Source organism: Augochlora pura, chromosome 4 (genome assembly GCF_028453695.1).
Source record: "Augochlora pura isolate Apur16 chromosome 4, APUR_v2.2.1, whole genome shotgun sequence".
Lineage (NCBI taxonomy): Eukaryota > Metazoa > Arthropoda > Insecta > Hymenoptera > Halictidae > Augochlora > Augochlora pura.
Genome location: NC_135775.1, coordinates 22,357,228 through 22,381,684, shown reverse-complemented (window position 1 = coordinate 22,381,684; position 24,457 = coordinate 22,357,228). Strand labels below are relative to the sequence as shown.

Here is a 24,457-nt window from a genome sequence, read left to right as displayed (position 1 = left end):
CGCTTTCAACAAGCTGCTACGAAAGGTTAAGAAATGGCTGAAGAGATCACAGCTGATTTATCCAGTACCCTCCGCAATCCTGATCGCTTTACGTCGCCGTAACTCGTACTCCCGATTCCGAGTAACTAACCGGAAAAGAAAGAGCGCGTATTTTCGCCGCGCGGGAATCATTTCCAGCTGAAGGGATTAATAAGTCCCGCGCGTAGTGTATTGTCGCATTAGCGTTCAAAAAGCGAAGACTGCGCGGAACGACGACAAAAGAAGAAGGCGAGGTTATTTCGGTCTCGGAAGAACGAAGAAGGAAGGTAAACACAGGATCGCGAAGAAAAGGGAGGATCGGGAGCAGGTCGGAGATAATCCGTGCGCGTGCGGAGGCGGCGAGGGACGAGGGACGAGGACGAGGAGGAGGAGGAGGGGACGGGCCCTGGGGTGGAGAGAAATGGCGAATTGTGGGAGGAAGAGGAACGACGATGAAGGAGGAGAAAGGAATTCTTCCGTGACCCGCGCGAGCGCGCGCGCGCGCGCGAGGCTGGCTGGCTGGCAGCGGTTTCCGCGTTCGCACAACGCGGCTACGGGACCGGTTCACCGGTGATTCAGAGCTTTATGCCTCTTCCAGAGGAGAATTAACGTCGCCGTTCTTCCTCCCCTCCTCCTCCTCCTCCTCCACCACCGCCACCTCATCCTCCTTCTCCGACGCCATTTTTCCCTTTCTCCGGCAGCGGCCGGGGACCGAGGAAGAGAAAGGTCGCCAACGAAAACGAAACGGGAACGCTTCTTGCCGGCGCGCGACGTTCCCGCTCGTTTTCGAACGGCCGCGGCGACGCGTCCTATAACCATCCTCCGTATTTATATTTGGAGCAACGACGGTTCGACGGGGGGGAATGGGAGCAGACTACTCGCGGTTGTGTCATAAAGGACTTCCGGCACGGCTGGTGAGCCGTCGCCGAGTAATAGTTGAGTAACAACGACGGCGACGAACTTCTGGGAGCTCGCGTGCCCGCACGATGGAAATTGTCGGGGCCATGGATCGGGGTTGGTCTATGGGGGTGCGTGGTCCTTTTCGAGGCTCGCTGTTATCTTAGAATCATTTTAGAGATTCTGTTCGAGCGATTTATTTTATTTGTTCGAGTCTGCTGTTCGGTTCTTTATTGGTTTTTTAGTGGAATGAATTATTTCGTTTGTTTGTTCGAATAAATTATTCGATGCCGCTTTTTATTCGTCTAAGCTAGTTGCTTCAACTTTTTATTGGAATAAATTATTCGATATGTTGTTTATTGGAAGCATTCTTGCGCGTTGTTATTTATTGGAGTAAATTTCTTTCTTAAGTTTTTTTTATTCTTTAAATATTCTGAATATTTAAATTTCACTGGGAATGAAAACAAGGGAAGCGAGAAATCATACGTGTTCCTTATTGTAATAATAATCGGACGGTCCTATCTATATGAAAGAACCTGTAATCGTAGGAACGAGGTGCCATTTTCAAGATAGGGTAATGCGAACGCGTATGCATATATAATTATACAGACAATTGTTAAAAATAGTACGCATTTCATGATTACAATAATTACGAATTCTTTTACGAGAAACGATTGAACAAATTGCACCGTTACGATAACAATAAAATCTGACAAATTGAACCTCCTTACTTGTAAGAACTGCGCGCGCATTATACCGCGTTTCGCCAGCCAATTCGCGCGGTAGATCCAGCGTTAATTATCGAACGCGACGTGGGAATAACGAATTACTTCGAAAAGGGGGTGTTCCAGTAATTAATCGCGGCGGATTAAATGGCCGTTTGCGCGGCGTCGGTGGCCGTACTTGGAAAGGCAGTAGTGGTCGCAGCTGTTCGAATCCTTCCTGGGGAAGAACAACCGTGGAACTCTCTCTCGGGACTCCCCACTCGGCCAAGTGCCGCTTGTAAAACGGTCCTGTCCCCCGTCTCGCGGCCACGGCACCGCGTCTCGCGGCATTTCGCCACTTTCGATTTTACCTGGCGAGCACACCGAGCCGCGCTCCGTTACCGTTAATTTCATGGATCGGTCACGATCGAACCGCGGGCACCAGGAAGTGGGTCGACTCGACGTAGAAAACGGGGACACGGGCTGCGTGCGCGCCGGGGTTCCTCTCGATCTCTAGCGTCTCCCAACCAGGTCCCCCCTTCCCTCAAATTCCCCTAACCCCCCATCTTCCGATTTCTTTAATTTTTCTTTCTCCTCGTGCGTCACAATGACTGTCGCGTTTGCCTGGACGCGCGGCCGGCCACCAACGGCGCGTTAATTTTATCGCGGCACAGTTGTCAGGGTTATTTTACTGAAAGCTACCCGGGGAAACTCGTTTCGCGTTTTTTAACAGTTTTCGAAAGTAAATCGCGAGCTAGAAAACACGACCCAGCCGCGCGCGGTTTTAGCGCTGTGTGTGACGGAATTGCCGTCGGGGCTTCCTTCGTTTTTCGGTCTCACGGATCACTTTTACGCCGATAAGCGTTATCGCTCGCCGAGCCTTATCGGAACCATTTCGATAGACCGGCCGGGCGACGAGATTTTACCGGAAGAACGATTTCTATAGGAAACGAAGGAGGTATTTGTTACTTTGATTTACGGTAACACCGTTTTTTGCGGCCAGAGTGCAACGTTCCGATGAAAAATCGTTCGTTAATTGGGACGATCTTCGCGGCGCATAATGATTTACGGCAATTAAATGTATACTTCCTTTGTTGTGTTATGCGTTCGCCTGGCAATTTGTTCGTTACGTTCGGAATAAGGTATTAAATTATGCCTATTAAGTTCGAACAATCAACTGGAGAAAGTAAAAGGAAACCGGCGTTAATTGAAGACGTTCTGTTGCGCGCGTGTGATGAATCGTGCCCGAACGATTGTATGCGCTCTTCAACCCTTCTCTTTAAGCGTCGAGGACGTGTGAACTTTGTTCAAGCGTATACTTAACTCAAGCTTCTACGAAATGTTCAAACGTAGGACGTAAACTGGTTTTTGAAGCAGTCAACGAATAAGGAGCTGAATCTACGTCGCAATTTATAATAAATTAGTCGACCAGATTTTTTAAGAAAGCTACAACCTAAATTTTTTAAGAAAGTCTTCGTAATTCTAATATTAAAATCACTCAACTAATTAAGGGTAGATCTGTGATCTCATGGCGATGCGCCATCTTTCTACAAGCATTTCCACCTCCTCCTCCAAACAACCACCGAGAACCCATTTCCACCGCATCGACGAATCCAGTAACATAAATAAATAAACTCTCCCCGGAGGCAGCCCACTGCGCAACAAACCGTGCTGTCTCAGCAGCCCTAAACCGCCCACCCTAAACGCCACCCCGACCGCCGCCCCTCTCTGCCAAGCTCAAGGCCCGCGGCCAAGGGGTTTCCCGAACACGGAAGCCCCGGGCACCTGTCGGTGCTCGCATTGGCCGGACCGTAGCCGTCGGAAAAGCGAATCCGCGGGCCGGCATTCGCGGAAAGCGGTTGCGCGCAGGTCCGCGGTTGGAAAGGAAAAGGGGTTGCAGGATGGAAAAGAGAAACGGCGGGCGGCCGCGGGACAATGACGTCGCGAGGCCTGGCGACGCGGACGAGAGAAGGACGGAGTCGCGCGTCCGCGTTTTATCGCGGCGGTGGTGGAGGATCCCGCGGTGGCGCAAAAGGAAGGGAGAAGATCGCGAAAGACGGGGGATGGCGTTTGGTGGGGGGTGGGGGCGGGTAGAAGCGGATGTCTGGTGAGCGGGAGAGAGACGGCCGGCACTCTGGAGAGGGGATCGAACGTGGACGCGTGTGCTCCTCTCTGGAGAAACGCGCCGGGTGGGCTGTGAGGAGAGAGAGGAGAGGAGAGTCCAGGAGAGAGGGAACGCGGCGAGAGAGCGAGAGAGAGAGAGAGGGGACTTCGCTCGGAGTCGAGCAGTCAGTGTCTTTCCGGACGCCGCAGGTTCGAGGCACGCAGCTCTCCCCTCTCTCCCTCCATTGTCATAAACTCTCTGTATACTCTGTGTTCACTTTATCTTTTTCCTCTATTTCTCTGTCTAATTCTCTGCCTCTTTCCCTCTCTCTCTCTCTCTGTCCCTCTTGGCCTCCCTTTCTCCTTGAATCCCCCTTTCATCCCCTAACAGCTCCACGGCCTCTCCCTTTCCGCCCTTCCTCGTTGCGTCTCTCTCTCTCTCTCTTTCTCTCTCTCGTTTCCTCTCTCCTCTCGTCTCTGGGTCCCAGGACGACGTCGAGGCGCGTCACACCGTCTCTCTCCCCCCACCGTCGCGGAACGCGGCGCGGCGCGGCCGGCCAATCGCGGCGGCGCTTCCGGCAACGGTGACGGCCCAATGGGCGAACACCGGCGACGGATAGACGCTGACGATCGCTGATTTTGACAGTCGACACACGACGACGGTACCGTGCTGCGGTCTCCTTCCGTGCGCCTCCGCATAGGCCTCTCTCACCTGGTGGGACCCTGCGTGGCAGCCGCGCGATATCCTCGGTGTCAACGGGACATTGTTGTGCGGAGACAGACTCTGGTCATCTCCGGTTGACAGTGACAGTGCGCGAAGGAGGCGAAAGAGAGAAACGAAGGAAGAAAGGAAGGAAGGAAGGAGGAAAGGGTCCTCCAAGGCGGCATCGAGATCCACGTGGTCCCAGCGGAGTGGTGCGTTTCGGGAAGCCCCAAGCTACGACGAGACAGTGAATACACAGTGCGAGGCCCAGTTTCTGCGTAGTTCGTTCCCCCGATTCCCAGTGATTCCGCCGCGAAATAAAAGGGACTACCAGGAGCTGGGATCGGATACGGTTACGGATGCTGGGACAAATAGACAACTGGGACCGCGAAGCCTCGGTGCGCCGCCTCGAAGACCCCCTGATCTACCCTTGCGCCGATCCTCTTTCTGGAACCGTGCTCTTCTTTCTGTGATCCCATCCGGTTGCTCCACGATAGAGGTTGTTTGATATTACTTGTTGCTCGTCGTCGTCGCCGCGCGAGGGACCGTCCGTCAGCTTGTAGCTGAGGTGGACAGGAGTGGTGATCGGGAACGGTGGCAGAGGACTTAAATGCACGCGTGAGAAGAGGGTGATCGATGAGCTGCGCCATGGAGTATCAGCAGTTGGCGCCACCGCCGGTACCGGGCGTGCTGCACCAAGCGCATCACCCGCAGCAACAGCATCAGCAAACGGTCCAACCCCCGCAGCCGCACATCGTTGTGGCGCCTGCGCACCAGCAACAACCCCAACAACCACCGCCGCCGCCGTTGCCGCCCACGCCCCACGGGCATCAGGTGCACGCGCCACTTCCGCCTATCCATGACGACAGCACCAGCTCGCGGTGGAGCCAGTACCAACACCTGTGGAGGCAGCATCATGTCTATGTCAACGGTAGGACCACCTCTCTTAGGGCCGATTCTCGATAAATACTGTTCAGGGAACGAGCCTCGATCGCTGCTCCACATAATTCGATTGTTCTCATCGATTTCCATTTTATCAGAATTCCTGACGTTTTACAAATATTTCCAGGAACTTTATCATATATTACAATATCGTGCGAAGTGTAAAAATATCTAGGTTCGTCATTGTCATAAAAGTATATTGATAAATGCAAGTGCTCTGAATCGAAGAAGTACTTTAAAAACATTCTCTCCTCTAAAGGTTTAACTCTTGCTAATTAGGTCATTCTAAGAACTGATACTTTTTCTCGCGCGTGACACACATCGATGGAATCTTCTACTAAATTCTATTTAAGTAGAGCAATTATAACCGAACGACGCGTCGCCCAACGATTTACTCAGAACATTATTTGCCACATCGTAAATGAGTAATCATTACTTCACGTGTAAATAGCCGTTACCTCGCGAAGAACTAATTAATAACCGCTTCGCAACGCGGTAATTAGTTACTGTTTCGCAAAAAAATAAATACCTGCTGCTTTGCGAACAGAAAAAATAAAGTTCGCGACAGCCGTCGCAGCAATTTGAATGTGTTGCGACAGAGTGTCCCTCGTTAGCCTTGCGCGAACGATAAGGTAAACAATAAACATTTTTATCGCGTCGAATTTCATTCGATTCCCTCCGCGAAATAGTTTAACCATCTGGCAACAGTTCGACCACGCTGGTATAATTGGCGTGAAATTCGGAAACAGCGGAAAATCGGAAAATATTATTAATAGTAATTTGATGCATTCACTGTCAAGCTCGTTCAAACGATTACTCACAATTAATGGACTTCCATTGCTCACGATCGTCAGGCGAGCATTTTTGCCTCGCTTAAACGTCTACTCATCGATCCTCTTAGTGTCTCGTCCATTTTCCAGCAGTGTCGTTCGTACTGTCCAATGTCCCGACGAGGTCTCGGCGAGCGGGTCGGTTTCGACCCGCTTCGAAACGTGTCCGTGCTTCCAAAGTTCAAGTCCGAGGCACGAGGATCCGGTAGGAGATTGTTTGGTATCGAAAAGCGGTTGAAATTAGATTAGGCGAAGCCATCGAGCTGGTTTAAAGGTCAGCCGAAGTTCCCTGAACGGAACTCCGCGCGCTCTAGACGCGTATATTCAGCTTCCGTGGCCTTCTCGCAGCCGCGAACGCTGGAACACGAATCGAAGTTCGTGTCGCGGAATTCCTACGAAACTGTCGGAACACCTGCCGAGACCCGCGTCGCGGCACACGCGTTTTCGCGACCGGAATATTTCCGTTTCAGAAATTCGCCACTGAAATTTCTCCGTTTCACAAATTCGCCACTGAAATATTTCCGTTTCAGAAATTCGCCACTGAAATTTCTCCGCGGCCGAAATTATGACACCGCGCGGCCGCTTTGCGTCACCGCTCATTAAACGCGTAATACAACAAGGTATGAATATTAAAATCCGGTGAACGTCTCCGTTTCGTCTCCCGTTGCTCCTTGAGACTCGTCGTAAATCGTGTTAACGCTGGGAAATTTTCCATAGATACGACAATGACATTCAAACGATGTTTCTGTTTCTCGTGGACGCCACGAAAGTAGACAACTATTTAAAAAAATAATTCAAACCGTTTATAAGCTTTGCTTAGCCCGATTGTCAATACTTTGACGAGCCTTCGCGCGTTACGAGGATAAAATACAAAGTAACAACAATAATGTAACAGCGAAAGAAACATCATCGATCACGCGAAACGCGTGTGGAGTACAAATGTCTCCCCTCTCTTAATAATTGTAAAAGCTTGAAAATAATGTAACGACGTTCACAGTCGAAATGAAGAATGCTGGAGAATCGAGAAGAAACTGAAAATGTTTTAACGTTAATCACGATTCATTAAGATTGTTTACGGGATAGATCGCGTTTGCGTCTCCTACGCGTCACAATTAACGCGGACAATTTTTATTTCGCATAAAGTCCGCGGACTAATAATAAACCGTCGCGCGGAGAGCAGCGCGCGTCGCGACAACAACAAACAGAGGACTAGTCGCGATGGAAGAAGTATCTTTATATCGGCATAGTTCCCGTTTCTTCCGATCGTCTCGGCGGCCTTTTTATCCCGCTGACAGATCCGCAGTCCGATTGCAAAAAAGATCAGCGCGCCGATCGACTCGCGTCGCCAACAAAGAAAATTCCAGCGATATATGTTAACTGCGAGCGCGCGAGCGCGACCCAGATCGTTAATTAGGTGGACGGAGCGAACGAAGAAAAATTCGATCGCGATAAACTTTTCCCGCGGCAGAAATAAAAAAAAAAAAAAGGATGAAAGAATCGCGCGGATAAAACCGACGACGGAGGCGCGGTGCGCGAATCAGAAACGCCCACCTGTTGCTTACATCAGGTTGCCTACATTTTGCCCGCAATTATATCGCCGGCGTGATCTAACGATCGACTTAGATCATACGCGCCGCGAACTTTCTCCGTCATTTCTCCTCCCCCCCTTTAATTCGATACGTGATCTATGCGCGGGCTTGCGTCTATCAGAGATCCGCGAAGCGGGAACTTTCGCCACTTCGCGCCCGATCATTTTTCCACCTCGCAATCTACATTTATTGGCACAGGATATAGCTAAAGAGAGATACAACTAAATTGTGAGATTAGTTACGTTGAATTAATTTCGCATTTGTTATTAGTGGTCCGTTATTAGTAGACCCTAGATCTTATGCAATATTAAAGCGCAGTCATTGCTAGAGTTACATATGAGCCGCCCAGTGCACACATCGATTAACTCCACTTTTTGAAAAATCTTAAATTTAAGTGTCAAAGCACTTGGTATAGTCATAACTTTTTATATTTATAATAACTTTTCTGAATAATAAAGATTAACACCATTAAACGGCAAAATTTTTTTTTCTTTTTTTCTTTTTAGCTATTCTTTCTTGTTAATTTTATACATTAAATAATATTAATTTTATACATTAAATTATACGTTAAATGAAAGCTATATCTGTATTTATTCATTCTACATTATATATGTGAATCTATGTTATAACAGGAATTTTAAAAATCAATGTACATCATTTCATCGCGTTTCTCGACTTTTTGTTTTATGGAGTTAGTCGATGTGTGCACTGAACGGCTCATATATAGCAAGAGGTAGATAGACGCTCCATTGTTTCTGTAATAATGTTATTTGGTTCACGTTAAATTATTTCAACATTTTCAGTGCTTCAAGTCTAACCATTTTTGTTATAAATGAATGAGATCCACGGTGTATTTGGTATTACAATATGGTTTTTATACGTAATAAAAGTGAATAGATGAAACACGAGACAGTGAAGATAATCGAAAGATTTTGGCTAGATCGTAACTTATAGATTAAAAATCAATATATTGTTAATTGCAAGACGTAGAAACTCAATAGAAATTTATTACTATTCTTAATTCTTATAAATCGAAACTAGGGCAACAGTATTTAAAAAATTCCATAAATATTTGCTCTGCTTTACATTTGTCCCTCTCATTTTCCTGCTAAACGTATAAACTCTGCAATTTATTACAATTATTAAAAGAGCTATAATTATTAATTGCGATTATTATTAGTTATTAGGCGATTGTTAGCTAGAGATCTCTGCGAATGGTCGAATATCCGGTGCCAGGAACAATCGCAAAGTATGAAAAAAAGGGAGCCGACGTCGATCCGAAGACGTCCAAACGGAATTGTTTACGCGATTATTTATTTCTGGGCGAGTTCAGGCCCGCGCGTTCCCTGTCCCGTATAGTTATTTATTGACTCCGGCGATCCGAGTTAACGGGTTCGAACATGGAGCGTGAATGAATCATGCGTGTCCGCTTGCGAACGTGTGAATTCACCTATGCACCTATCCTACTTGCGACGGAATCGACTCAAGGCTATTAACATTTGCATCCTCCCACGTCTTCCACTTACTCTATCTCTATCCGTGCCATCTGTCCGGCCGTTTCTCTTTCTCCCTTCGTCCTCCCTCCCCCCTCTCCGTCCTTTTCATCCGCGTTCGCTCTTTTGCGCTCTTTTGTTCAAAAGGGAAGCGGACTCGCGGAAAAACACGAGGCTCGCGGAACGACTGCTCGTACACCGTTTAGAAACCAGAATATCTTTGCCGTCGTTCGCGGCATATATTAATCGTTTAATCGCGGATTAATCACGTTAATCGATTCTAAACAGTAGACTGGCGTATAAATATTCTTTTTACGTCACGCTAATGGATGCACTTTTTCAATGTTCGATTGTTGGATAGATTTGTTGACAGTAGACCAGAGAATGGATTTATTGACGTTGGATTTGTGAATAGATCTTTTGATGTTTGGATGGTGAATAGATCTTTTGATGGTAGGTTCGATGACAGATTGTGTGATGGTAAAGTAGAGGATGAATTTTTTGACAATAGAGTAGTGGGTCAATTTTTCGTCAGTAAAATAGCAGATCTAATTTTTTACAGTAGAGTAGTGGATCAATTTTCTGACAGGAAAATAATGGATCGATTTTTTGATAGTAATAAATCAATAAATCAAAAGTAATAAATCAATTTTTTGATAGTAGATTCAATTTTTGACAGTAGAGTAATAGATCATCTTTTGTTACGGTATAATAGCGACACGAATTTTCGACAATAGAGTAGTAGATCATTTTTTCGACAATAAAATAGTAACCCAAATTTCGACAGCAGAATAATGCATGAATTTTCCAACATTAGACTAACGCATCAAATAATTAACATTAAACTATCAAACAGATTTTTTAACACTGTACTAATTGTTAGAGTTGTCGACAGCACTCCAACAAATAAATTTACTAACAGACAAACTTTAGCAACTTGTATCTATATATATACAATTTCCCAGATGCTTCTTCTCCAGCCTCATTGATTTTCTGGATTCGAAGAAATTGTTAGAAAGCAAGCAATGCATCCACACGCTCTTTAAATAATTTATCACGAGTTCGGTCTCTGTGTTTCATACACCGCGTCGTGCTGCGCATGAACAAAGTGCAGCCTCCTAATAAGTACACGGAGTAACCGAGTGCATTTAAATTCACGTTTCTGAGGACAAACGGAAGGGGCCAGAAACTGCAGCTGAAACTGCGGTAGACAATGCAACAAGTAAATGCAACGGAAAATGCAATAGAAAATTCAATGAAAAATGCAATACAAAATCATTTTAACAATTCCAGCGAATAATTTTCACAACTATAAAATAAACAATGGACATCGATTAATTCTGTATACAGGAATCTGAAAGTTATTTATAAATTTTCAATGATTGGAATAAAAATTCCAGGACGTCGTCGCGACATTAAAAAGTGTAATAATTTTTAATTATTATTCGAATTAAAAATCCGATGCATAGAGTGTAGAATGCAAGATCACGGAGCGTGATTGATTCGCCAGCGTTCGCGAGCACCGAAATGCAAGATCGTTGATCGATCCACGTTCTTCGCCGTTTAACTCGGCCGTTTAGCGCTCGCGTGCGTTCTAAAACGTCAAACGACCTCGTGAGCTCGTTGCGGCCGCGTTGTCGGGCGTGCTCGTCGAATTGTCGTCGAACACAATGGATCAAAGCGCTTCAGGGGGGCACAATGCTAGGGATGGGCGGACCAGCCCGTCCTGCGCTTTGACGTTGTCACGTCAACAATGACGAATCCGGGGATCGTGTCATTCCCCGAAATATATCCAAGTCTTCTTCCTTTCTTCTCTCACTCCCTCGGCGTTTTGTTTTCCTTCTCCCGTGGGGTTTTTTTTATTTTCGAATCAGGAAAACCGCCGACGATTGCGCAACCGAAGCGGCACCTCGCCGGTCCTAATCACGCATCGGTCCCAATCGCTCGTGTTACGGTTCATCAGAGAAATTTTCCCAATATCCCATTGACGATTACGCCGCCAAGGTAACTTTTACGCTCGTTCGTCGGTTTTCCGATTACGCTGTGGTCTGACGTCACGATTGTTAACGCGTTGTTCGACACGTGGGAATACTTTCGATAAACGATTCGTAATAAATTCGCCTCGTATTTGCTTATTTTTGCGAAACGCGCAGGTACATGAATATTGTAAAATGTATTTCAATATTTGTTCCACGGTTGTCTCTCTTTCCCGGGGATATGTTTGACAAATATTTCACGAGGTATGCCAATATTTGTTTTACGATCTTCTTCGGATTAATTTAATTACGTTCGTGGCTGTAACATTTTAGTATTTGCCGAGGTTATAGTTTTCGTAAGAGGCAAGACGAAATTCAAAGGCGAGTCTAGTTGTTTGTAAAAACTATTTCATACGTTTAGAGGCATAAATTCGTTTCACTATTTTACTAATTATAAAGCCAATAAAATTTCAGAATTTTAATTCTCATAGAAAAATCAAAGAACATAGATTAAAAATTTAGGAATGTAATTTAAAGATTAAAATACATGTCTTAAAAATTAAGAAATTTAGAAATATAATTTAGAAGCTTCGAAAGCATAATTAAAAAAAAACTTAGAAATAGAATATTTAAAAGGGAGAAATATGATTTAGAAAAATCGAAAATAGAGATTAATTAATTTTAAAATAGAATCCACGAGAAGCAGGCGTTTGAAGTCCAAGTTCCAACGAAAATAGTTTCGAGAACGTTTGAAGAGGAGCGATCGCAGGCCGCGTAGTCGTCTGCAGTGGACACAGAGTTAACAGAGGTCAAGATACCGATCGGAAAGATGGATTTAGGTCAGGCGGGAGGAGCAAGTCAGAGTGGAAAGTGTTTAAAATCTAATTTCAGCGGGCGCAGAAATAAACGTCTCGCTGAGACGGTCACCCCCGTTCCCGCGTGACCCCCTCGTCCGCACGTATCGGTCGTGTTCCGTATTACTTTTTCTTTTTCCTCTCTTGCCTATAGGATCTCTGTTTCGCCCTCTTCCGTCCTCTCTCTCTCTCTCTCTCGTCGACGATCGCGACGTTCGGGTCCCGCGGGCACGTCGGATCGGCTGTGTCGAATAGACGGTTTACATGAATCGAGGTCACAGGTCGGCCTCCACTTTGCGTCATAGACGTGTCAGCATTCTCGATATTAATTTCTAGCGACTTGCGCGACCACGGGTACCGCGCTTCGTACCTGAACTTACCTTCGAAACGTGTTTCCAACGATCCGCTCGTGTTTCCGTACGATTGAGCCGAAGCTACGCCGGGGTGTACGGTGTTGCAAAAATTTCGCCGGGAATGCTGCCATATTCGTTTCACAGGCGCGAAGACGGGGTAACGGGATTTCTGTGCCCCGGTTGCCTTGGGACCCCGTGAAAATTCGAGATTTCTGCGGCAACGCGATCTTTTCGTGGGCCGACCATTGCATCCACGATCTACTTAAGTTCTTCGTATCGCTATTTATATTATTATTTTAATATTTTGATCACGTTTAGCTTGAAATACCTTATTAGACTACATGCATGGTCCTCTTAAATTCTTTTCTTTACAAAATTAATAACGCGTTCTAGAAAACAGTTTTAAATAAATGAAATCAAAGCTGCGTTTAGGTTACAGAAAAACGGATATTGTAAAAATATTTTCAATGTCTCAGTTGTCCGATTAATACAGGGACAATCTGTTTAAATCGCTCCATTGTCGAGTTCTCGATTTTTTAATCATTATAGAGTATATTTTTGAGAATTAATTGGCACTGCTATTTTTAGAAAACCTAGCTAATTCAAATACAATCTCCTTCCATATTAGTAAATATCATTATTGACAGCAGATTCGTAAAAAGCTTCGCAAAGTACAAAATCTAGTTCGTAAATTCGCAACATTCAGGAAGGCTGGTCAACGGAGGCCTAACCTCTTTGAACTATCCTATTGCGTAAAATTGCGAATGAATATTAGAAAAGCGACGCGGTCGAACGCAATGGCATTGTGTCAGAACGTGGGAAACGTGTTACGGTATTTTTAAAGCTTACGTTCTTCCTATGTCGAACCGGACCAAGACGATATCTCCTTGAATCGGTATCTGAATCGGCGAACCTGTTCGGCTCTCGGACTCTCGGCGTTAGTCTCGTCTCCTGTTCATCCAGTAGGAGCGATTAGACGCTAATGCTTCGAGCGTTTACATTGTCGCGGCAAGTTGAATTTCCTTGAAGTTGAGAATTGCCATCAGTCATGAAAATTCATAAAGCTCCGATGACAGATGACAGATGACAGATGACAGCGCGACGGCACGCCGCAAAAACAAATCCATTTTTATTGTCGTTTTATCGCCTGGCCGGCGTAAACGCCGCGAGAGAGGGAACGCTCGCTGACTTCTCTACATTGTCCGATCGCCGCGGGAACAATCTCCTGGATGCTGAAGACGACGAACGATGCTAATGATACGTTGCAAAAGAATACTGCGAGCCACCTTTCTATTACGAAATAATCGGCTCTTTTTGTGTTCGGCGTTATGGTGCTTGTATTGTCCGATCGGCGCGGGCCCAAGCTTCTTCGATCTGTCATGAAATTTGTCACGATGACAGACGACACCGAACACCTGCCGCGACCAAATCTAATTACGCCGGTTCTACGTTCTGCGGCGACGTAAACGCGCCGCGTTCGAGATAGTGGGTCTGACTAGCGCTGACACAATCCCCTCGAGTTCTTCGTCGAAATTTAAATACAACACGGTACAACTTTTCCGAGATATTCTAATTGGTCTTCGTGTCGAGGTTCGCTTTCTAACGAAACTGATTGTAATAGGATACTTGCTGTCGTCTGACCATTACAGTCTCAATCTCCTGGGTGATCTGTTCGGTATCTGTTGTGGATTTATATTAAAAATACTGGGCAGACGGTGTTATGGTAATAAAATATTTCAGCAGTTTATTTGTAACACTGATTTATAATACTTATTATCCTCGCTAGAATATTATAAAATAATTATTTCAATTAGGTTACCATTATTGCAGAATTAATTGTAAAAGTATATTTATCTTCTAGGTCTGATCTACTTAAATTTGTCTACCTGTGAAAATAAAACATTCGTGTCTCGAGTAGTGCTGTCTGGCTACTGCGGTCCCGATCCCCTTAGACTCACTTAAACCCATTTCAAGCAAACAACTGCACTTTTCTATTGTTACAAATGAGATTGTACTAGAATACGTGTCCCATTATTGCCGGCTGATCAATGCAGGCTCCGACGTCCATTGGGACACAGCTGGGTTAAAAGTAACCAGATTAATGATTAATCATCACAACTCGTTAGTAATTAGACTGCGAATTTTTATATAAAATAAAAATTATCTTTATTAATTACAAGACATCAAAACTATGTAGACATTTCCTTCAGTTTTTAATTATTCTATTGAGTTTCAGATAATTCAATAATACTGTTAAATTCTTGACTTGCTTTTACTGTTTGTCATTTTATTACGAAAGCATAAAATCTGCAGACTAATTATTATAAATCATTATAGATTCTTTATAATACTAAATGAGTTATATATTCATGACGCTTCTATTAAAAAAGTCTATACTATAGTATGTATTAAATATACTATTATATATTGTATTATATATATAGTATATATAATCTATAGTATTGAAAAAGTTGATACTATTTATAATAACGAACGAGTTATAAGAATTTTGATAATCGTTGCAGAAGCAGATTTACAATAATTTGCAACAACCTTCCCGACAAATCGTCGATCGCAAATCGGATTAGTTTCCGCCCCCGACCCTGTCGGCCAGTCGCGGCCGCGCTTTATCGTCGATTGTCTCGGCTAATTAATTCGCGGCGATGAAACGACGCGAACGGGGGGATCGATCACGGGACCGTGTTTTCGCTATCGTTCGGTGTTCCCTCCGTTTTCTAGAGCAAAGCCGTTGGAGCCGAGTATGTGTGCGTGTGTGTGTGTCGCGGCGCGTTAGCGTTTCCCGAAGACCGTGGCACATTGACCGTCACCCGACCTTCTCGAAGGCCGGCGCTTTAATCCCCGGCCTAAACGAAGCCGTAAGAAATCGCTGTATCTCTACCCCGGGCGCCCGTGTCTCCCATCACGCCGCTCCCGTTACGTGCCTTCGTTTAAGGTGCACGTGTCGCTCGTGACGCCGCTGTCGCGCTCATGCACGCCACCACGTTAAAGTTTCACGTTTCAGGGTCACGCTTTTGCCCAACGAGACCCAAACGGAATTCTAAACGAGCGGCCGCCGTCGATGCACTCTCCCTTTCTCTCTGTCTCTATCTTTCGTTCGACGTTTCCATTTGCTCGGCCCTCTCTCCCTCTCTCTCTCTCTCTCGCGCGCGCGGGGATAGAGCCGCGGCGATTAGCGTGGGAGGAGAAAGTGCTCGGGGATTTTTCGACGAGCGGATCACAAACGGCGATAATTCTTCCTGATGGCTGAAAGCCGTTCACGAAGCCTCCGCAGTGTTTCTACGTATGAATTTTATTGACCCGTCGGTGACGTCGCCGGGTACGACTGTGACCGATCGCCGGGCATTTATTATATAGATTTCATTGCGCGCGCGGTACGCTTTACTGCGTTACGCCGAGCTTTCGAGAGCGGATTGATTGCGGGAGAATTGAATGCGCGAGATAGTACGTTCTATGTCCTTGCGCGAGCTTCTCGGTTTTAATATTATCATCATTATTAATATTATTATAGGTTTAGTTATTTTAGCGTGGTCGTAGTGTTGTATCGTAGTTTTATATTTTAAAATTAACTGCACCTAAAGTCTTATATATCCAGAATATAATTAAAACATATATATGTATTTATGTACAGTCTATACCATTTCTACAAAAATTGCTGACTCATAAAATATCAGATATTTAAATGAAATTATAAAATACAATGCTCCAGTCGAAATATATTTTATCCAGTGTCAATTGATAAATTTTACGATTGCATTTTTCCATATCGAATTGCATATTTCTATATCGAATTGCATTTCACGTGCCATCGAGAAAATTAGTATAATTACACAGCCGAACGATAATGTGTCAATAGAGAATTTCAAGCAACGTCTGACGGACACCGGGAATTATGCTTCTCGCAATTAGGTGATTCGCATTTATTACGGAAGTAAAACTGTCGCTCGGAGAGCCGTGCAAATATCGCAAGAAGCGAAGGTTGTATTATTTTTTCCGTTTATCGCAATAATTAACCGAGAAAAAGCATTTTCATCTAGCTGGTCTCCGCGATTAGATAAAACTATGATTACCCCCGTGAGCGATTTTTATGAAAAATTTAAAAGACGATATTTCAGTCACTGCCCAGTGAAATAGTTCTTGTAACGTTTACAGAAAATACAAGACATTTAGTTCAGTATTAAAACAGTTCTATCATTTTATATATACATACAATGTGTTAGCAATGTTTTTTCAATATTGTCGTAAATGAAATAAAAAATTGCCAAGCTACTCTAATAAATCAGTAATTAAATAAAATTCGATTTTGCCAAATAAAAAAATAGCGCAACGTTACGCGAAATTCCGAATTAAATAATGCACAAAAATCGAGAGTCACTGAAAATAAATAAAACAATTAAAAACAAACCCGCGTGGGCGATTTTTATTCGCCGCAAAGACAACGCCGCGCCGGCCTAATCGTCATATTACGCTACATCTGTGCAACGTGTAGGAAGAAATCGACGATTCGGCACAGTCCTTGACGGTGAAAAAGATCAGGATCGAAGTGACCTAACAGAGAGAGAGAGGGGGGGAGGGGTGAAAAGGTCGATGGAAATCCGACACGGAACAGTGAAATTTGTCGACGCGTCGAAGTGTATCGCGGCGGGAAATCGGCTCGGAACGATTAAAAACGTTTTCCCCGGTATCCGCGCAAACGGACAATCGAAAAATCATTAACGAGCTCGAAAACAATTGGAACGAACGGGGCACGCGCGCGCGCGCGCACGGACGGTAACAATTCGGAATCGTTCGCGATCCGTGCTTTTCCGATCATCCGGATTTCCTCTTGCATTCATTACGACGGATTATCAAACTTCGCTGCGTAACCGAGCGTGCGATCATCGTCTTTGTTTTCCGACCGCGCGTTCGTGTGCGAATATTTTCTGTTCGACGCGCGCGAATATTTTCCGTTCGACGCGTGCGAGTTCGTCCCCGTGTTCAGCCGCGGCCAATGGCGATTCTCCGTACGCGACTCTACGGCGCGTGTGTGTCCGTACACGTGCGTCCCGATGGGACAGAAAACCAACAATTATTGCACGCGACGGTCGAGTGGGGAGGGAACGTGAGGAGAGGGGATCGTGAGTTCGCGCGACTAGCACAGCGTGGTTATTCCTATTTTTATAGAAACGCGAGGCATAAACACGATCGTCCAAAAGTTTCATCGTTCGATAGAGCCGTTTCTTAAAAATTGTTGCGCGTTCTCTCAAGTTTTCAGCTTTCAACATTTATTTCTCGGAGCTACTTCTTAATAGTTATTATCGACAATCGTGTTTTCAAAGTCATTGCGTCGAAGTGTTTCTCGAAATCATTCTCTAACAATTGTTTCTCAGAGTTAGTTTCTTAAAATTATTTCTTAGAGTCAGCTGCTTAAAATGATTTCTTAGAACGATGTCTTATACATTTTTATCGAATTTATTTCTTCAAATTCTGTGTAAAGATCGTTCCTTGTAGCCATTTTTTAAAAAATATTACTGATAAACGCGTTCCAAAAGTCATTGCGTCTAGATACATTTTTTTAATTTATTCTGTAAGAATCGTTTATCAGAACCAGGTCTTTATAAATTATTATTAAATTAATTTCTTCAAACTCTGTCTAAAAATCGTGCTTCAAAGCGTTTCTGAAAAATTATTCCTATTAATTCTATATAATTGTACATAATGTAGGATCTATGATAGGAATTTTGATGACAGAAATTTTGATGATAGGAATTTCATTTATATAAATGGAACATAAAATTCCTATCTGAAATCGTACTTAGAAATCACATCTAGAAATCGTACTTAGAAATCACATCTAAAAATCGTACCTATAAATGGTACTCAGAAAATATACGAAAAATTCCTATCCAAAAATCGTAGCCATAAATCATAGCTAAAAATGATACCTAAAAATTATGCCTAAAAATGGCCCCTAAGAATGGTAGCTCCAAACATAGTCAGAAACTGGTACCGTCGTTTTGCCGATCGCATTCGCAGGCCAAATAAATAGCCTGGAGTGCACGAAGGTGTTGCTTGAGCGGAATCGAAGTTCCGCGTCGGAAATGCATCCGCATCCATAATGCATGCGTCGCAGGTGTCCCGAAACTTTTGACCGACAGTGTATCCCCTGACGCGCTGCGATATCGTTCGCGCTGAAAGTGTGCGAGTGAGACGCGGCTACGGAAAGAGAAATACCGAGAGAGAGAGAGAGAGAGAGAGAGAAAGAGGGTGAGAGAGAGAGGGGCAAAGCGGCAGAGAGGGGAGAGAAAGAGACAGAGAGGTCGCATCGTCGTCGCACGTATAAACAGCGTTGCAGCACGCGCGGCTCCACGTGCTCCGTCGGACTCGCGACGCCGAGAGAAGCCGATCCGCGAAATTGGATTTTCCTCGTGCAGCATCGATCGCTGGAAAATGATTACTCAGGAGACTTTACGCCTGTTCGGTCTCGTTTTTATTGCCTCCGTTCCGTCGTTGTTCGGCCGGTTTCCATTTTCTCGCGCACCACCACCACCACCACCACCACCGTCGTCACCGTCGTCACCGTCGTCACCCTTCGACACCTGTTTTACGAGACCGGTCGCGCCGTTCTAGCGCTTCCCCGCCGACGGATCTCTCTCCTTTTCGTTGTCACCTCGGTGCTAAGACGCTCAAGGACGCTGACTTCGCTTCCACAGGGTCTCCGACGACACAGCCCTTGAACCCTGCGAACGGCTCCGCGAAAGGTCTCCGAATGATGTTCTTCGGTTTCGCCGCGCTCTTTCGCCGCGTTCCACGCTATTCGATCGAAAGAATTTCGGCGAGCATCTCTCCGCTGTGTAGGAGCCCACGGGGTCCTATAATTGTTCGCACCTTGAAATAGAATCGAAAATTGAGGATCAACGATTCCCCCGCGGGTCCGGGAATAGCCTGCTCCGAGGACCGGCGAAAGTTCCGCCCGTTATATTTAGACGCTCGTCGCTGGGCCTAGCCCGAATAAAAATTGGACAATGTATAAAATACAAACGGCCGCGTATTTAAAATGTAAATTCGCGGCGCAGCGAAGCGTCGGCGATGTTTATGGCCGCTAATTCGGTATTCGAGCGATCGTAAATTCCCAAGTTTCGGCTTTACGACCTCGAATTTCCATGCTTCTCCGCCGATACGCGAGACAATGTGCATACGGCCGGGCGCGACGCTCTTTTTACACGGTGTCGCGACCGACGTCCCTCTTCTTTTCTTTTCTTTTCTTTTCTTTCACGCCGCCGCAAAAACCTGAGCGATCTGTAATGAAAGACTCTTGCCAGAAAGTGTCCGCGCGATCGTAAATCCCCGCGGAGCGCTGTCGCGCTTATTTCTAATTGACAAACGATACTGCGATAGTTTGTCCGCCTCGGCGATTTCTTCGGCGAGTTTTGCAGAAATCTTTTCCTCCTTTTTTCATCGAGTGTTCCTTATTAACAAGATCGTTATCGTTTGCTTTCAGGTAAGCCGACAACAATGAAATAAACCGAGTATAGTCCGAGTGTAGTTGGTAGCCGGAACGCGTGTAAGTAACAAAGATTTGCATACTTTTCGGGTGGTGGTCGCTGGCAGATGCGCTAGAAGCCGGTGCTAACTCTCCTAGAAACACCGCGACATAAATAGACAGCCGTGTTATCGAACGACCCGACTCGATGATAACGTCACCCTCTCCTCCCCCTTCCGCTCCTCCTTCTCCTGGACCCCGGCGATAAACTTTTCGCTCGTTTCTAACAGGCCGGCCACGTTTTTGCCTGGCGAAATTCCGCAACTTTGAATTTCCCGGTTCCAGATTCTGTGGTAACGCGATGCTCTCAATGGGCGCTAAATTGTACAAAATATTGGCAATATTATTTATAATTAAAAGGTGACCTGTAAGATATTAACAGTAATATAAAAGGTGTTAAAAATAGTATATGACGTTTTAGAAATAATATATGACGTTTTAAAATAATATATGACGTGTTAAGAATAATATATTACCAATATACAGTGGCGAGCAAAATTGAGTGAATTTTTAAAATGGTACAACTTTTTTCAAACTGATATAAATGAATTTTTCTGTAAGTGTTAAAGAAACTCGTTTGCTGTACAATGAGTGTGATACCCTTTTTCTTTTTAAATTTTAAAATGACTGGGAATAAAACAGATGTTGAAAGTCTGTCGTTTCCTCGCTTTCTTATCTGAGCCTGCAATGAAAATTTTAAACATTTCATTAACAAGAATTAAAACTGTTCTTTTTATTCCAAATAATAGTCAAATTTAAAAGACAATATTTCAGTCATTGTCCAGTGAAATAGTCCTTGTAAAATTTACAGAAAATTCAAGACATTTAGATCAGTATTAAAACAGTTCCATCATTTTATATATGCATAAAATGTGTTACCAATATTTTTTCAAAATTACCATAAATAAAATGAAAAATTGCCAGGCAACTCTAATAAATCAGTAATTAAATAAAACTCGATTCCATCAAATGAAAACTACCGCAACGTTGCAAGAAGTTCGCAATTTAATAACATACAAAAATCGAGAGTCACTGAAAATAAATGAAATAATTAAAAACAAACTTAATCGACCAAATTAAAATTCCAAAGTAACTTTCGTTGCTCCAATGATTTTTTTAACATTCGTATCTCTTGCGAGTTATAATAAAATTAAAAAACCGTAATGTCGACAATCCTAAAGATTATCTTCACGAAACTAAGTAGCGGGATTTTCCCATTCGCCAAGTGACATAATTTAAAGCGGAGACATCTCTCCGTCTCTCGGTCGGAATTATTGGCATCGTTCTAACGCAGCAAATTGCATGGATCATCGATATCTCGATCGCCGTCGAATCATCGCTTTTACTCGATCCCTCGTTCTCGTTGACGTTAGTCGATAAAAGTTAGTAGATAAAAATACCATCGATCAGGCCAAAAGCAGAGGAAAAGCGGGAAAAGGAATGCCGTTTCGACGGAAGTCGTCGAACGAGTCTCGCGTCGCCGGATATTTTTAGTCCGGATTCCAGATTTCGAGAACGTGAATCGTTGCACCGTTAGACGCAGCCGCATTTTTTCCCGTCCGCGAACCCTTTTTCCCCCTGGATCCGCATCAGCGCCGGTCTATTTCGATCTAACGCTTCCGTCGAACCTGCCCCGTGGCCTTGGGTCGCTCGCACCAAATTAATGTCAAGGTCCCGCCGATTACACAATCGCGTAACCTCTTCCCGAGACGCCCCGATAAAACCGCGTCTTTCTCCAAGCGGATTATCGGCACCGCTCGCTGAATTATTAAATCGGTTCCGAGTCGTCTTCGTCGTTCCGCCCACGCGACGCCGGCGTCGAAATCATCGTCGAAATTCACAACTCGTTGCCTTTATTAACCCTTTTAGCGCCGATCGAACCTCGTTTAATAAACTTCAATAATCTTCCGAAAAGAAATTGCAAAAATGTTGTGAAACTTAATAATCGCCAAACTCGAAAACTAAGGCGAGATAAAAAAATAAAATTGTCATTTAGCAGAAATATTTTTAGAAAACAGTATTTTTTCACGAATAGCCAACAACAAATGCATCGTTAAGAGGGTTAAAGTCTCCGTCGATTTTCGAGGGTGTACAGAATCTTCTATTTCATTGTTCGAAATTACGGTCTCGCGAATCTTCTTCCGTCTTCGAGACAGAAAACGCGAGACAGCCTCGAGATTTTATAAATAGAACCGGCAGTGTCTTTTTACGCTGAACCTTGACTTCCTATCTCCCGAATAGCGTTGACAAATTGCACTGCTCTGAAAAAAAAATACAGATCGCCGGGGACCCGCGCTGATTTTCTGCCCCGGAGTCCTCGCTCGTCGTCGGCGACGTTCAATTTCGATTTTGAACGCGTTCCTGCGGAATACAGTACACCATTGTACTTTAACCAATGGCGGAAAATTGATCGGGTTTATTTAAAGACGACAATGCGGTGCAACGAATATTATCTGGATTTTTTGACGAGTCGTTGTTGGGATTTTATGCATCGATGGTGAAAATCATTTTGATCGATGGAAATGTGAAAAATGGAAGGGTAGTTTTACGTTCTCAGTAATTTGTTGAAATCGTTGATGGAAAAATTAGATTTTTATTTCACTTCTGAGAATTTTTGTTTTGAATCTCGAGATATAATTTTGATTTTAGATAAAGATTTAATTTTGATTTTAGATAAAGATTTCATTCTTATTTTTGATAAAGATTTTATTCTTGTTTTAAATAAAGATTTCAGTTTTACTTTAATTATATAAATATTATATATTCTTACTTTAAATAGAGATTTAATTTTTACTTCAAATAAAGATTTCATTTCTATTTGATCCCTTTTCCATCATTTTTATTTTAAATAATTGTTATCGTCCAACAAATGCTGTTTTCCAAAGAAAATTGTCGATTAACCAATCCTTGCTATTCCAATTGTTTCTTCGAACGTTCTACACTAATATCGTGGATGTGTCGTAGGCCGGTCGACGGAAAATTTTTTCCTTCCGATGTTTAAACAAGCCGAACACCGAGCGGCACGTTATCGTGTCCGGCGTGTACAGTTTATCGCGCCAAAAACTAGCGTTCGCCGCTCATTACAATAACGGGGCGACCCGGTAAAAGGAGCGGCTATCGAAACGAGTGTAAAACAATGCCTATATCTCTGCTCTCGTTTTTCTTCGCCGATTGGCTCGCGAGAACCGAGCCAAGTTCCTCGATTTGCTCTTGGAAAATTCTCGCCGTCGTTCTCCGCTGATTGCAGCTGGAAAACTGCGGTTTACACGATTTAGGGAAAATCGATTCTCCGTTAGCCGAACACTTTATTCAGAAATTCGCTGTTATGTTGGTGATTTAAGTGACAACAATAAAAAGCAGTGATATTATATGATTAATAATACTTGGTAAGTGAAATATTATGAAATGTAATAGTACTGATAAAACAGCTTGAATAGTATTAACGAAAATAAATAAAAGTAAGATGGTAGATATAATAATGGTTAAAATAAAGTAGTACAAACGATATTAATAAAACTATTAGTAAAAGAATTAATAAAAATATATTTAAAAATAAAATACTACACACAGCAATGACGCAAACAAGTTAATATAAATAGTATTAATAAAGATAAAATAAAATAAAATACTATAAACAGTAATACCAAAAATAAATCTCAAAAATGAATAAAATTCCATAAATGCATTCTCTAAACGCATCTTCCTTTAAAATATCAATTACGCAAAGCCCACTTTCGTCAATATCAACCAGAATTTCTCAATTCACTAACTTCGACATAATTCATAAGCTCCTTTCGAGATCGCCGCACAAAAGAATATTTCTCCTCGTCGTTTAAAAAAAGAAACGCGCTCGCACCGTGCCAACAATGTTGCATCCAGGGCAAGGTTTGCATAGGACAACGGCTCCCCGTCGGCCGGCGTAACGCGAGTTACGTGTAAAAGTAAATTCCGAGTGCAATGTCCTCCGACAATTTCACTTTCCACGCGACGAAAGCGAAGAAACTGTGCTTCTCATGCACTCGCGTGAACCGCAGTCCCACTTGGCTGCTCGTCAAAAGGATAAAAAAGAGATACGAACCAGTGTAGAGCTGCGAACGCGGCGGCGTCCGCTTTTCCCAGCCGCCAGCACAACGCCGATATTTCAATAAATCCGTCGGTCCGTCTCGTCCGTCATTATTTCATCACGGCTTTGTCCTCGGGATCGCGTCGCTCGTCGGCGAAAACGAAAGTTTTTACGAGCGGTCACCGGCCGGCTAAGTCAATTTATAAGTCGTTAGAGTATATACAGTTCCTCTACGGGTTGTTTCGGACCGCGTAACGCATTTCTCCCCCCCCCCCCTGCCTTTTTCCCCGATCGTTTCTTTTTCACTTTAATTAATCCCGCCGGTTATCGAATCGTTTCCGTCGATTTTTAGAAAGCCGCGACTGCGAACAGAGAATTCGAACCTCGCGTTT

General features: G+C 44.0%; 1 protein-coding gene across 7 annotated transcripts in view; it reads left to right on the top strand.

The window, feature by feature from the left end:
• The window catches only part of LOC144469329 (hepatic leukemia factor-like), a 150,281-nt gene that overhangs the window by 62,141 nt on the left and 63,683 nt on the right, over positions 1–24,457 (top strand). For 2 of the 7 annotated variants that reach the window (XM_078179471.1, XM_078179469.1), the window contains exon 1: positions 3,955–5,356. The exons of 3 other annotated variants lie outside the window; for them this stretch is intronic. In XM_078179471.1, coding sequence (XP_078035597.1) covers positions 5,062–5,356 — 295 coding nt within the window. In that variant the 5' untranslated portion in view covers positions 3,955–5,061. Of the gene's footprint in view, positions 1–3,951; positions 5,357–24,457 lie in introns of those variants that run through there. 2 more of the 7 variants (XM_078179468.1, XM_078179472.1) reach the window with 2 other exon arrangements.